The sequence below is a fragment of the Balaenoptera acutorostrata genome, chromosome 15, assembly GCF_949987535.1.
Source record: "Balaenoptera acutorostrata chromosome 15, mBalAcu1.1, whole genome shotgun sequence".
Classification (NCBI taxonomy): domain Eukaryota; kingdom Metazoa; phylum Chordata; class Mammalia; order Artiodactyla; family Balaenopteridae; genus Balaenoptera; species Balaenoptera acutorostrata.
In genome coordinates, this window is record NC_080078.1 from 75,052,969 (window position 1) to 75,066,680 (window position 13,712).

The 13,712-nt window shown below is 50.0% G+C and overlaps 2 protein-coding genes across 4 annotated transcripts in view; one reads left to right on the forward strand and one right to left on the reverse strand.

Moving 5' to 3' along the window:
* The window catches only part of WFDC3 (WAP four-disulfide core domain 3), a 121,689-nt gene extending 109,242 nt beyond the window's left edge, over positions 1–12,447 (reverse strand). Inside the window, exons 1-5 of one of the 2 annotated variants that reach the window (XM_028167294.2) lie at positions 12,020–12,447; positions 10,552–10,640; positions 2,270–2,401; positions 1,531–1,716; positions 681–913 (exon numbers count right to left, since the gene is read on the reverse strand). In XM_028167294.2, the coding sequence (XP_028023095.1) occupies positions 897–913; positions 1,531–1,716; positions 2,270–2,401; positions 10,552–10,630 (414 nt within the window). In that variant the 5' untranslated portion in view covers positions 10,631–10,640; positions 12,020–12,447 and the 3' untranslated portion in view covers positions 681–896. Of the gene's footprint in view, positions 1–680; positions 914–1,530; positions 1,717–2,269; positions 2,402–10,551; positions 10,641–12,019 lie in introns of those variants that run through there. The other variant, XM_057530023.1, reaches the window with a different exon arrangement.
* A 191-nt stretch (positions 12,448–12,638) lies between these two features.
* Positions 12,639–13,712, forward strand: part of DNTTIP1 (deoxynucleotidyltransferase terminal interacting protein 1) — a 29,054-nt gene continuing 27,980 nt past the window's right edge. Inside the window, exons 1-2 of one of the 2 annotated variants that reach the window (XM_007185392.2) lie at positions 12,639–12,793; positions 13,363–13,433. In XM_007185392.2, coding sequence (XP_007185454.1) covers positions 12,689–12,793; positions 13,363–13,433 — 176 coding nt within the window. In that variant the 5' untranslated portion in view covers positions 12,639–12,688. Of the gene's footprint in view, positions 12,794–13,320; positions 13,434–13,712 lie in introns of both variants that reach the window. The other variant, XM_028167295.2, reaches the window with a different exon arrangement.

Genomic DNA, 13,712 nt, shown 5'->3' on the forward strand with positions numbered 1-13,712 from the left:
CGGGTTAAAGTCCTGGTCTGGGAAGATCCCACATGCCGCAGAGCAACTGGGCCCGTGAGCCACAATTGCTGAGCCTGCGCGTCTGGAGCCTGTGCTCCGCAACAAGAGAGGCCACGATAGTGAGAGGCCCGCGCACCGCGAGGAAGAGAGGCCCCCACTTGCCGCAACTAGAGAAAGCCCTCGCACAGAAACGAAGACCCAACACAGCCATAAATAAATAAATAAAATTAAAAAAAAAAAATTATCTTGGTCCCAAGAACCTAAAGACATCCCTCCCTACAGCAAAGCTACCTGGAGGGGACAAAACACCTGTCTTGGAGCCAAGGCCTGGCCCCCAAAGAAGGTGAGCCAAGGTGGGACCATCCAAGCGACTCAAAAAACTAGCCACTCACCCCAGTTCCATTCCCCAACTCATACTCTCCAACAAAAGAAAGGTCAGCAAGTCCAAAAAGAAGCCTGACTATCCCACTCCTGGACAAGTCTATGGCAAGTCACCCCGGGTTTGGCTTCCATCCTTCTCCCCCCGGCCACGCCCAACCAGCATCCATTTCCAGTGTTCTCAGAAAGAAGGGATCCCCTATTCTTCCTAAATAAGTCAGTCCCATAATCCCACAGCCACGTTCAGACGCCCTTGCTCTCTTTCCTCATCTTAGCCCTAAAGAGCACAGACAAGAGGGTCAGCATCGGCCTTTATTGGGGAAAAGAAGCACCACACACTCACTGCCCAAGCCCAGGGCTGGGTTTCCTACGCTCAGGGCAGCAGCAAGAACAGAAACAGAGCAGAGAGGGCAATGAAAGTCCCTGGGGGTGTCACAAGCCCCAGGACATCATCCTCTCCTGGCTACCAGGACAAGCCCCCTGGAGTCACCAAAGAAACTCAGGACACATCAGGACAGCTAGGGCACTGGGATCTCTGCAAGTAGAAAAACATCAGGTCACAACTGTGCCCTCCTGGCTCCAGCTCCCCAACATGTTTTTTTTCCCTTCCACCCTGGAGAAGTTTGGCAAAGATTGCTCTCAAAGGCCTTAAATGGCTCCCTGCTTCCCAGACAATCCAGTCTAAACTGGTATTGAAGACTCTTATCATTCATTGACCAACCTTATATTTCCTGTTCAGAAAACAGCCTGTCTGTTCCCTTACCCACTCTCTCACCACCCCCATCTCAGCTCCCCAAACACATCACATACATTACCCCCTCTGTGCCTTTGCTGACCGTCACCAGACCACCCATGCAGCATGTTCTCTGTGCTCTCCTCCCTTGGTCACTTCCTGCCTAGGCCTTAGGGCCCAGATCAAATCCTACTTCTAGGAGAAGGACCTTCCCAAGGAGCCACACTTACTCTCATCACCTATACACGCAAACTGCCTATACAAGGGTTCTGATCTGTGACACAGAATCTTTCTCTCCAACTAGACTCTCCAGGGCAAAACCTGTCTTGCCCTTCTGGAGTCCCCACCCAGCACCTAAGCCAGTGCTCTGTACATAGCAGTTAAGGCCGTTGTTATTGATAACAATGGGCTGTACTCACCTAATTCAAAATTAGACCTGATGGTCCGGTTGGGGTTCAGGGCCAGCTGGGGTGACAGGACTGGCGGGACACAGAAACGGCCACAGCCTGACTTGCAGCACTTTTCCCCAGCTTGGCAGTTCTCATCCGCCATGCAGCTGACAATGCACAGGCCCGCCAAAATTTTTGGACAATCACCACCCCGCCCTGTGGGATAAACAGGCATAGGTATAGAGACAGGAGGGTTGGCTCCAATGACTCCAAGTTCCCATCTGGGACTTAGAGGCTCCAGATGAATCCATCCCTAACTAGATCTTAACCAAAGATCTGGCTGGGAAACCTTGAAGTTCAAGGATCCGAGCCCCTGCAGGGCCCCAAGAGAGCATCTGGACTAATGATTTCTAAATGGCATCCCACAGGGAGTTCCCTAGAGGTACCTTGGGACTTGATACCTCTGTGGGTTTGGGGCTGGGGCTGGGTGGGATGCAGAAGGAGCAAGGCTCCCAGAGCACCACCCTCTCCCCCTATGCTTGGGCTTCCTACTAACACCCACTGCCTTTCTCTAGTTCTTTCAGTGCCAACATGGGCCCCTTGGTCCTTGGAGGAGGGTTGCTTTGGGTTGAGGGGCTAGGAGGAGTGGAAAGATGAGAACCCTGACTCCTCCCACGAAGAGAAAGAGAAGAAGGCCACAGATGGCTCCCTCCCAAGCCAGCCCTGGGACCCCAGGAGCACTCAAGTCTTCCCCAAAGAGCCGACATACCTCCCTTAATGTCTCCATGGCAGGCACGGCCACAGCCGGTGCTGCAGCACTTATGCCCCTGAGGACAGGATGCGTCCCCATCACACAGCTCTTCACACGGAAGGGGGTCGGCAGGACACTCACCGCCAAACTCTGCCATAAAATCAGAGCATTGGGGCCCAGAGGTGTTCAAGCCCCGTGTTTCCAGTTATTTTTATTGGGACTCTGAGTACAAAATACATTTTCCATTGAGTCCCGTGTGTATTTTATACCTATTTATGTGTAAAATGTACATATTTATGTGCATACATATATATGCAATGCTGACACTTTATATTCTATTTCTTTTTTTTTTTTTAATGCCGACCGCAAAATACTAAATAGATATCCAGACTCACAGACTGAAAAGCACTGTTGAGGTCTAACACATTGTGGCAAACGCACTAGCTGCCACCCCCATATTCATCCTCCCTCCTTGCTTACTGTGGTCGACATCAACACTGCTGGCTGCTGGAATACATGCTCTTGGGTAGCCCCCTCCCATACTGTCTCTGGGCTTGACTGGGTGACTTGCTTTGACCAACAGGACACCAGCCAAGTATGATGCAAGCAGAGGCTTGAGCAACACTTGCATACTGGGGCTTGAACACTCCCTCTTGGAAACCAGCCACCATGTTGTAAAGCAGCTTGGGCTAGGCTGCAGGATAATGAGACACCTCTGGAGAGAGAACCTGGAGGAGGAGAGGCCATCCTGGACATTCCAGCCACAGTGGAACTTGCCAGGGAGCTCCCAGCTGCATGAAGGACCTCAGCTGAGCCACTGGGTATAAGAACTGCCCGGCTAAGCCCAGCCAAGCCAAGCCAACCCACAAACTCACACAACTGTGAGAAAGAATGCACTGTGTTAATGTTGATGACTTCAGGATTGGGGCTTTGGGGGAAAAAAAAAAAAGAAAAGAATGCACTGTGTTAAGTCGCTAAGTTTGGGGATGGTTTGTTAGGTGGCAATAAATAACTGAAGCACTTGTGAATAGAATCCCAGGCTTGTTCGGAGAGGCAGTGAGGCCAGTCAGCTAAAATGATTTGCTTCCCCCATATTCCCTTGTAACTAGGGGTGACCACAAACTAAGATATAAGCTGGGAAAACTTTTGCATTGTTGGTTCAGGGAATACAACTGTCAAACTGCCCCCTTGTTTCTTTCTTCTTCCAGTCCAAAGACAGACAAGGAATCAGAGCAGCCTTCTTGCAACCAGGAGGCAACCAGTATGAAGACAAAGTCAAGAACTGCAAAGGAGAGAGAGAAATTGCTTCATCGTGAAGCCACCACACCAGCCCTGGCGCTGACTTCAGGACTTCTTGTTATGTGAGAAAGAAAAATCCCTGTTGGTTTCATTTTCTGCTTCATGTAGCCAAACACATTGTTGATGTGCCCTTTCACAGCCCCTAAGAAGGTAATGGAACTCAGAGAAGAGAAGGGGTTGGCCCAGAACTGCAGAGTGAGTCAGCGGCAAAGCAGGACAAAACTCAGCTTCTTGGTTTGCAGTGAAGCACTCTTTCTACTACGCCATCCTTAAGACATGTGGGCAACAGGCCAGGTCCACGGGGGCAGGCACACCCAAGAAGTCACATCCAAACCAAACCCACTCACCATGACTCATTCCTCTCTGTTTATTTCAAGTTTTTTAAATGGAGGGGGAAATGACAGGCAATTCAAGCTTTGTAGAAAACCAAGACAGGACTGGCCCAGTGCCTCTGAGAAAGAACATGTACATACGATTGGACACAGCTGGCTCCGGGAAGTCTGACATGATGGAAGAAGCAAGTATTGGACTCCAAGAGAATACATGCAGCTAAACAATCAAGATATAGTAACCTGGCATCTTAGGATTTTTCGGAATAGCCCCTATTTCAAATAATTTTTGCCACTGCCCACTTGTGTCACGACTATGTGTCTTGATATTTTTTATTCAGAAAATATGGTCACTGTAACCACCAGATGTATCTCCCCACACCTCCCCACCTGTCTGACAAACACTAAAATCCATTTAACAAGGAACAAAGCCTTTTACCCCACGGTTGAGAAGGCTGGGCATAAAAAAAAATCTCCCTGGTAGGGAGAAACACAGCAAAATAAACTCACCAAGTCATACCACGTGCCCTAGAGTGGAGGCCTAGAATACCACACTTCCCAGATGTCACCATTTTTCCAGGCCCGACTCTGAAGTAACCAATGCCAGGAGCACCCTGCTACCTCTGCCCTCATCCTCAGGACCAGGCGTAGAGACCAAAGCCCTACCCTCTTCCAGGCCAGGCTTCCTTGAGGTCCCTGGGGTTTTGTCAAATAGTAGAAGCAATGAAGGGACCCTTGGAAGATAGGCTGAAGCCCTGAGGGTCACAGCACATCCCCTCGGACCAGTGCCCAGCAGAGCCACCCAGTCTAATATCCTATCTGATGCTTGAATCCCTGCCAAACAATCCCCTCCTCTCAGCTTGAACAGCTGGAATTAAGGGGGCTTCAATCCCTCCAAGCCAGACTATGCCATCCTTATACTTAAGCTAGACAGCCTTAGGTATAAGGAAGTCCTTCTTTATACTCAACCGAAATCTGTTTCTATTCATTTGTCCTTTTCCTATCCCCAGAGACCTGGCAAAAACATGGCTCATGCCATCTCTTTAGCCATCCTCTGCCTTTCACTGTCTTAGCTTTGCCAGGCTAGGTAAGCTCAGTTCCTCATAACACATGGTTTCCGGTCACCTCACAGGTATCTTAGCAGGAATCAGGATGAGAAATAGGAATGATAGCCAGAACGGGGATGGTCATCCCTAGCCTCCAGATATGCCCCTATCCCAAGATCCCAAGCTATCACTAGAAAAGTAGAATAAAAAGCTGAAGCCTAGGAAATACTCACACTTAGTCTTTACCGTTGCCCCAGCTCCAACCTTCCACTAGGGAAGAACACCAGCTGCTGGCAGAAAAGTGAAATTCCAAAACTTCTTAAGCCAAGAAGGGCCCTCTGAGCCTTCAAACCTACTCCTCTTCTCTTGTAAACAGACAGACACCCAGAAGGGGGAAGGATTGGCCTGAGGTCAATGGTCACAGAAATGCATCCCAAACCCCCAGCTCTGACACTAGGTCCAGTGGCCTTTAACCCACATCATGGTGATCCCCTGCACTCCGCAACGATCACCCAAAACCGAATCAACAAGCACTGGAACTCAGCTCAGTTCTGCCAAAAGACCCAGTGGTAGACAGTTTTAGGGGTTAGGAAAACTTATAAATAAACTAGTGTGCCTGGAACCCCCAAGACCACTCCTAGTTTTGGTGATTCACTAGGACTCACAGGACTCGGCATACAGTTGTACCCATGGCCATGATTTACGACAGCACAAAAATACAAAGCAAAATCATCAAAGGGAAGAGGTGCACGAGGTGAAGTCCAGAGGAAGCCAGGCGCAAGCTTCCAAGAGTCCTCTCCCAGGGGAGTCACACAGGATGACTTCATTCCTCCAGTATGGAATTGTGACAATACATGTGAAGTGGTATCTACCAGGGAAGCTCACTGGAGACTTAGGGTTCTTCCTGGGGGCTGGTCACATGGGCGCTCTCTGCCTAGCTCGTACCACTCTTATTAGTTACGGTGGCAGGAACCGTCTCAAAATCCAAATTCCCAGAAGCTCACCAAGGCCAATCTTGTGAGCAGGCCTTTCTGAGAATATCAGTCTTGGGCCTGCTGTGTCAACTCTTAGCTGTACAACCAGCAGTGAGGTTTCAGAAAAAGGGGACCCAAACACACAGGGAGCCCATGCCATCAATGCATACGAAGGACACAATGTACATGTTGTGGGACTTCCCTGGTGGTGCAGCGGTTATGACTCTGCGCTCCAGGGCTTCCCTGGTAGCTCAGTGCTTAAGAATCTGCCTGCCAATGAAGGGGACGCGAGTTTGAGCCCTGGTCCAGGAAGATCCCACATGCCGCGGAGCAACTAAGCCCATGTGCCACAACTACTGAGCCTGCACTCTAGAGCCTGCAAGCCACAACTACTGAGCCCACGTGCCACAACTACTGAAGCCCACGCACCTAGAGCCTGTGCTCCGCAACAAGAGAAGCCACTGCAATGAGAAGCCCGCACACCGCAAGGAAGAGTAGCCCCTGCTCGCCGCAACTAGAGAAAGCCCGCACGCAGCAACGAAGACCCAATGCAGCCAAAAATAAATAAATAAATAATAAATAAATTTATTTAAAAAGACTCCACGCTCCCAGTGCAGGGGACCCTGGTTCGATCCCTGGTCTGGGAACTAGATCCCACATGCATGCCGCAACTAAGAGTTTGCATGCCACAACTAAGGATATGGCAAGCCACAACTAAGGAGCCCGCCTGCCACAACTAAGACCCAACACAAATAAATAAATAAATAAATAAATAAATGTTTTTTAAAAATAATAATAATGCACATGTCGTAATAAGCAAAACAGAGGGTCACGGGGGATCAGGAGGGTTCAACTTTCATGCAGTGGGAGGGGCGCCATGAGGGAGCCAGAGGGGACAACTCTTAGGCCATAATCTGAATCTTCACTCCAAAATCTCCTCCTTCTCCTCCCAAAGTTGTCCTGTTCTCAGTAAAGACCACCACCATCACCCAACAGCTCCAGCCAGACACTCACCACCCTTTCTGACACTTCCTTTTCCTCAACACCCACATCTGCTAACTTCTTTCCCCAGGCCTGTCAGCTTCACCCTCAAAAGTACTTCAAGTCTGCCACTCTTCCAGGTCTCCACTGTCACCACCCTGGTCTGAGCCATGATCACCCCCCATCCAGCCTGGCATATTGGCCTCTTAACTGGCCTGCCATCTTCTACATTCGCCCCATCCATTCTTCAGACACCAGCAGAGTAGCCTTTTTAAAATGAAAACTGGATCAGGCCTCTCCTGCTTTTATAGCCCCCTTTAAAGGCCTCCCACTGCACTTACAATAAAGCCTTAGACAGAGGCCCCGGAGACTCCCCCAAAGCCTGGACTCTGCCTCAACTGGAACCACCTTCCTTCTCCATCTTTTTTCTCCAGCCACACTGACCTTACACCTCCTTAAAATAGTAAGCCCTGCCCTACTCTACTGCTTTTGCCCCTGCAGTTCCCTCTTCATAGCACTCCACCCAATGGCCAGCTGCTTCTCATTCTCCAACTTAAAATGATACCTCCTCTTTCCCTCTCTTTTCTTTCCCTTCATTGCACTCATCACGACTGGTGGTTATTATTGCTCGTTTATGATTATTTACTGTGTCTCACGTCAGAGGGTGAGCTCCATGAGAGCAAGGGCCGTGGCTACCATGCTCACCCCAGGATGCCCAAATGCCAGGTAGGGTAGACACTCAATATGTATTGAATCCATTTATAAGTGAGCAAGTGAATAGACAGGCCAGACCTCAGATAGTCGGGAGGGAACCTGAACAGCGAGGTGCTGGGCATAACTATATGAGCTGTCAAGCATTATTTGGCAGGTTTTGTACAAGTTTCTTATGTACATTTCTTCTCAACTGCATGCTGTAGACTGAATATTTGTATTCTCCGAAAATTCATATGTTGAAACCTAATCTCCAAAGTGAGGGTATTTGGAAGTGGGGTCTTTGGGAGGTGATTAAGTCAGGAGACTGGAGCCCTCATGAATACTAGTGGCCCTTACTGCCCTTCTGCCACGTGAGGTCACAGCAAAAAGACGGCAGTCGACAAACCAGGAAGCAGGCCCTCCCAGACACTGAACCTGCTAGACCTTGATCTTGGACTTCCCCGCCTCCAGAATTGTAAGAAATAAATTTCTGTTGTTTATAAGCCACCCAGTCTATGGTATTCTGTTATACCAGCCCAAATGGACACTGCATTATCACTCTATGAGATAAATACCCTTATCTCCATTTTAAGAATGGTAAAAATGAGGTTCAAAGAGATGAAAGGACTTGTCCAAGGCCACAGAGCCAGCAAGCAGAGGAGCCCGGTTCAGGCTCAGACCCGAACTGCCTCAGGGGAGCAGGTCCCAGGGTCTGCCCTGTGCCCTCAGGCACCCTGACATTCCTCCACGTTACCAAACAGACAGGACAGGCTATGGTAAGCTTCTGGCAAATCAGAGCTTAATGAAAGCAGAGATTATTCACAGCCCAGGAAGGGGAGTTCCCTGTGCAGTGGGCTGTAGCAACGAGTCCCGCTGGGTGAGTGGGCCAGCCCTCCTCCAGGACTGGAACTGTAGAGAAGTAGTTAGCTAATATCCCAGCAGAAATATTACTTCCCACCAGACGAGGAGCCCCACTCGGCCAGTGGGCTCTGGGAGAGGTGCAGAGATCACTACTTTAACCTGCCAAGCTCCAAGGAAAGAGGAAGCCCCATCTGGGCTGGCCAGGGCCCAGGGCAGCTCACCAAGCTGCCTTGCCTGGCTGCCAGCCTCACCCTCAGCCCCCGCAATTCAGCCATCACCTTCAAACACTGCGAAGATTGTACCAGGCCTGACAAGTTGACAATGAGTGACCCACGTGAGACAGATTCCCAGGCTCTGGTTCCAGAGCTGGCCCTCCAGAGTCCTGGCAAAGAGTACAACACTCTATTCTCCCTTACGGGCAGGCTGCCCAAGGGAGCTGCAGAAGCCAGGCTCAGACAACACCACTGGGTACAGGGAAGGGGGCTGCTACCTGGGGAGGTTTGGCTGGAAGGAGGCCAGCCTTCACAGAAACCCTGAGTTCAAAGTAAAAGATGCAGATAATCAATGGCCTGTTCTCTCCTGACAGAAGGCAAAGAACTGGGGGCACGAGTGATTAAAGGAGAAGAGACCCTCCCAAAAGGGGAAAAAAGAGGTGAGCTAAATTTCAAGAGCCAACCTAGGAGACAGGAAGCTCTCTGGGTCTATGTAGCCCAGAGGCAAGATCGGAAAGGAGACTTGGATTTCGCCTCTCAAGCCAGCATACCCTTAGGGATGCCTCCTCGACAGAGCCGAGCACAGCCTGCGCCGCAGCGCTTCCACCTGGCCAGACAGGAGTCATGCCCCGGTATGGCTCTTGGCATGGGTTCTCATTGCGAGGGCATTCTCCTTCTTTCACTGCAAAAGTTACCGCTTGAGATTGGGGTAACTGGCGAGGCCTCAAGAAACAGGGAATGGAAGCCAAATGTACTTCGGGGACTTTTAGTCTCTCCAAAATTCCTGTCAAAAATATTTCTGGGACCTACCAGTTTATGTGACCGAGATGCAGATGACTGTTTGAATATAAATTCTTTATGTTTCAAAAAAAAAAAAGAATGTAGCACAAGACTTGATCTAAGTTCATAACCTTAAAAGAAATTAATGTGGACCAGAGAAGCAGGAGAGAGATGTATGAAAGGATGAGAAGTGAAACAAGACTCAAATAATACAAGTGGGGAAAACCTGGGCATGTGATCTCAGCAGTCTATCCATTTATATTGTCCCCTATGTTTCTTTTATTTCTTTCTTTTTGTAACTTACAAGAATAAATTTGATTGAAACTGGTATTATAGATATTGTGAGATATTAAAGAATATCTCATATTTAAAATACAAAATATATATATATATATTTCTGGGGCTTCCCTGGTGGCACAGTGGTTAAGAATCCGCCTGCCAATGCAGGGGACACGGGTTCGAGCCCTGGTCCGGGAAGATCCCACATGCCGCGGAGCAACTAAGCCCGTGCGCCACAGCTACTGAGCCTGTGCTCTAGAGCCCGCGAGCCACAACTACTGAAGCCCGCGTGCCTAGAGCCCGTGCTCTGCAACAAGAGAAGACACTGCAATGAGAAGCCCGCGCACCACAACTAAGAGTAGACCCTGCTCGCCGCAACTAGAGAGAGCCCACGCGCAGCAACGAAGATCCAAAGCAGCCAAAAATAAATAAATTAAATAAATTAATTAAATAAATAAATTTAAAACAAAGTATTTCTGCAACCACTTTCCCCTTCTCCCACACAGCCGCTAACATGCACCCAGCACCACACGTGGACCAGCCGCTCTGCAGAGAGAGAGACAGAAAGCTTGGGGCGATCCTATTCTCACCCTAGGGTGAGAGCACTCGGGAAAAGCTAGAACCTCTAGTAAGCCAGACCGGAAGTGCTATCTCCTTGTCCAGAGAGGACAGAGAAAGCCAGGAAGACCTATCCTGGCTGTCCCAAGAATCTATGCGTCCAGTTCTGTTCTACAGAGAAGACCATCTCCCCAAATGAGGACCCTCACTCTGGGAGGAGGCAGGGGATGACTTCTCCTCTAGTCATTTTCTATTGCTGTTAGCCAGGGATCCCAAATGATAGCTCACCATGCTCTCCTGCAGTCACCCAGGATGCCACGGACCCAAGAGCAAGAAGTGCCTTCAGGAGGAAGAGGCAGCTCGACATGATGATGATGCTGAGGGTAGAGATGAGAACTCAGTTCAGGCCAGACGTGTACACCTTGCCTTGTATCAGTACATCAACCGAGGGAAGGGCAAGACTAGGGGATTGGTCTAAGGCCAGCCACAAAGTTTTCCCTTTCACTATAATCCCCAAGGATGTCTTCTCCTGACAAGAAGAAAAGTGACTGGTTGCTGGTGTGTGGGAAAATTCCTGGCACTACCAAAAGACACACGTGATGGGAATGATCAAACTCTGCAATATACACAACATCCCTGGACAATGATGAGGAATCTAATGGGCAGCTGAGAAAATGGAGGGATGGCCATTGGATAAAGGATCAAAGAGAGCCCTAGAGGGTTTTGGAAGGACACAGCTACAGCTGTAATGAGAGAGGAAAGGACTAGAGACACAACTAAAGAAAAGAACCAAAGCTAATAAAATGCACTGTGGCTCCTGTCCATCCTAGCAACCTAGAAAACAGAGAATGGAACAGACTGCTTAGAAACTATCCAAAAACTACAGAAAAGCAGTGTTTAGATTTGTTCAGAACTAATATAAATGCACCAAAAACCTACATCTTGGTCCCTCTAGCCCATACAGGGCATTCTTGGACTATATGAAGGTTAGTCGACAAAACCCGAAAGAACAGTTGCTATGACTCAAGAAGTAACCCAGGTCATATATACTCCCTTTCTTTATCTCTTCTTCCTATATTTCTTTTTATTTTTCTTTATCTATTCCTTTGGTCAACCATGATACCTAACAGTGTCCACTGGCATTGCTTAGCCTAATAAGGTTAAAGGGTAAAAACCTCCTTAATAGGGACAAAGAATTTGGTGCCAGAAAGTTGCCTTATTGTTTTAAGGCTGATATTGGAGCGTGGAGATACATTTATTGATGACCTAACATGTGTTTTATACACATTATTTATTTTATGCCTCACAATAATCTTGCAGAAGTAAGAAAACTAGTTCAGAGGGAAAATTAGCCAAGGTCATTAAGCTAGTAAGTGGTGGCTGCTGGAATTTAATAATAGTAATGACAGATAACATTGTTTGAGGGTTTACTACTGCCAAGGTTCTAAGTACTTTACATGAATTAACTCAATTAATCCTCATTGCAACCCTATGTGTTAGGTACTATTATCCCCATTCTACAGATGGGGAAACTGAGGCACAGAAAGAAATGTGGGTCACAGCTAATAAGTAGTAGAACAAAGGTAAGCAGTCCAATCCCATAGTCAGTGTTACCACCATATCATAATGGACTTGAACTCAGATCTTTCTAACTGCAAAACTCATGCACTTTCTACTACCCCGTATTATGACCTGATAAAAGTAACTTTATCTACCACCCATTAAGTAGATCCAATTCTATTCAGGGACGTCTTACCTCTAATGCAGAGCTAAAGGGGCTCTGGGGAACTCCACAGCTGTTAAATCCCTGCATCCCCAGCCCATCCCAGTATCACGCATCTGGGGAGAGAAGCCCAGAATCTTCATTCAGATGCCTTCAGATGCCTTCAGACGCCAAGAGGCAATCCCTGGGGTCAAGGCCTGGAGAGACCGCTGGGTGAGTGGGATGGCATGGGCCAGACCCTCTCTTGTTGGGTTTCGGGGTCCTCACATTAGGCCCATCCAATTCCGGGCACTGAGTGCCAGGCATATTAAAATCTAGTTTTCCGGAGACAACTGCAGACGCCTCGGTACCAAACGCTCCCCTCCGCTCCCCAACACCGGCCCGAGAAAACCTGCTCCCCTTCTCCTGCCCCGCATTTCTCCACAGGCCTTGGCCCGGCCAGAGAAAGATCCTTGACTGAACACCCACAGTTTACACCCGAGGCGCGGCCGCTCCCGAGAGGGAGCCTGGCCAACCTACACAGGGCCTCTAAGCTCCTGGGACCCGGCGAGACGCGGCGGCTCGGTTCCCCTGGTAACCCTGCCGCTCGCTGCGTCGCGCTTCCGGAGCCTGCGGGCGGCGCGCTCCAATGACGTCACAGGGAGACTTTCCGGCCGGTGGCAGAGTCGGGCTGAACTTGTGGGGGCCGGGGCCGGGGGCGCCATGGGGGCCACTGGCGACGCCGAGCAGCCGCGGGGACCCGGCGGGGCAGAGCGGGGCGGCCCCGAGCTGGGAGACGCGGGCGCAGCGGGGCAGCTGGTTCTCACGGTGAGGGCGCCCCCGGGGAAGCCCAGGCCAGGCCTGGGCTCGGGCCCTACAGAGCCTCGGGCTCCCGGGACCCTGGCCCGCGGGCGGGAGAACGAGGCGGCTGGTGTTGCCAGGGGTTGGCGTTGTCGCAGTGCGACGACCTGGCTTCATATTCTGGTGCCGCCCTCCTAGCTAGGTGACGTGGGCCGGCCCTGTCAAGCCCCTGAGCTCCAGTTTTCTCTTCTCGAAAATGGAGATATTAGTCCCTGCCTCGTAAAGTTGTGGGAAAGGATATAAATGCGGGTAAAGCGCCCAGCGCATCATCTGGCACAGAGTAGGCCCTCGGTCGATACTGATTCCCTTCCTCCACCCGTTCCTGAAAAAGTGGGGTTGGGACTTGGAGGCAGGAAGCTTTTCTCGGTTCCTCTTCCCTGGCAGGGCCTTCCACTGCCCTCCCCCCTACCCCAAACGGGGAGAGACGGTGAAAGCACCTGAGAAGCAGGGATGTCTAGGTATAACTTAATATCCACCCTCCACCTCCACCCCAGCGTCACGGACCTCGGTGACATCTGCTCCCTTGGTCTCCACAGAACCCTTGGAACATAATGATAAAGCACCGGCAGGTACAGCGGAGGGGCCGCCGGTCACAGATGACAACAAGGTAAGGCTGGCCTTGGGTGGCACTTCCCCTCCCAGGCACTGGCTTGGGAGGCAGCTTTCGGGTCCCCACTGCACAGAACTGAGAAACAGATCATCAGCCAATAGAAAGAGGAGATTCAGGTTCCGTAACTCTGTGTGACCTTGAGCAAGTCATTTCCCTTCTGAACTCAGAAGAGGGGGCATGTTGATTCAACAATGCCCAAGGTCCCTAACATTCACAGGCTCTGTGTTTGAAGGCTCCAAAGAGGCAGAATAGCATGGAAGTTAAGAAAAATGTGGG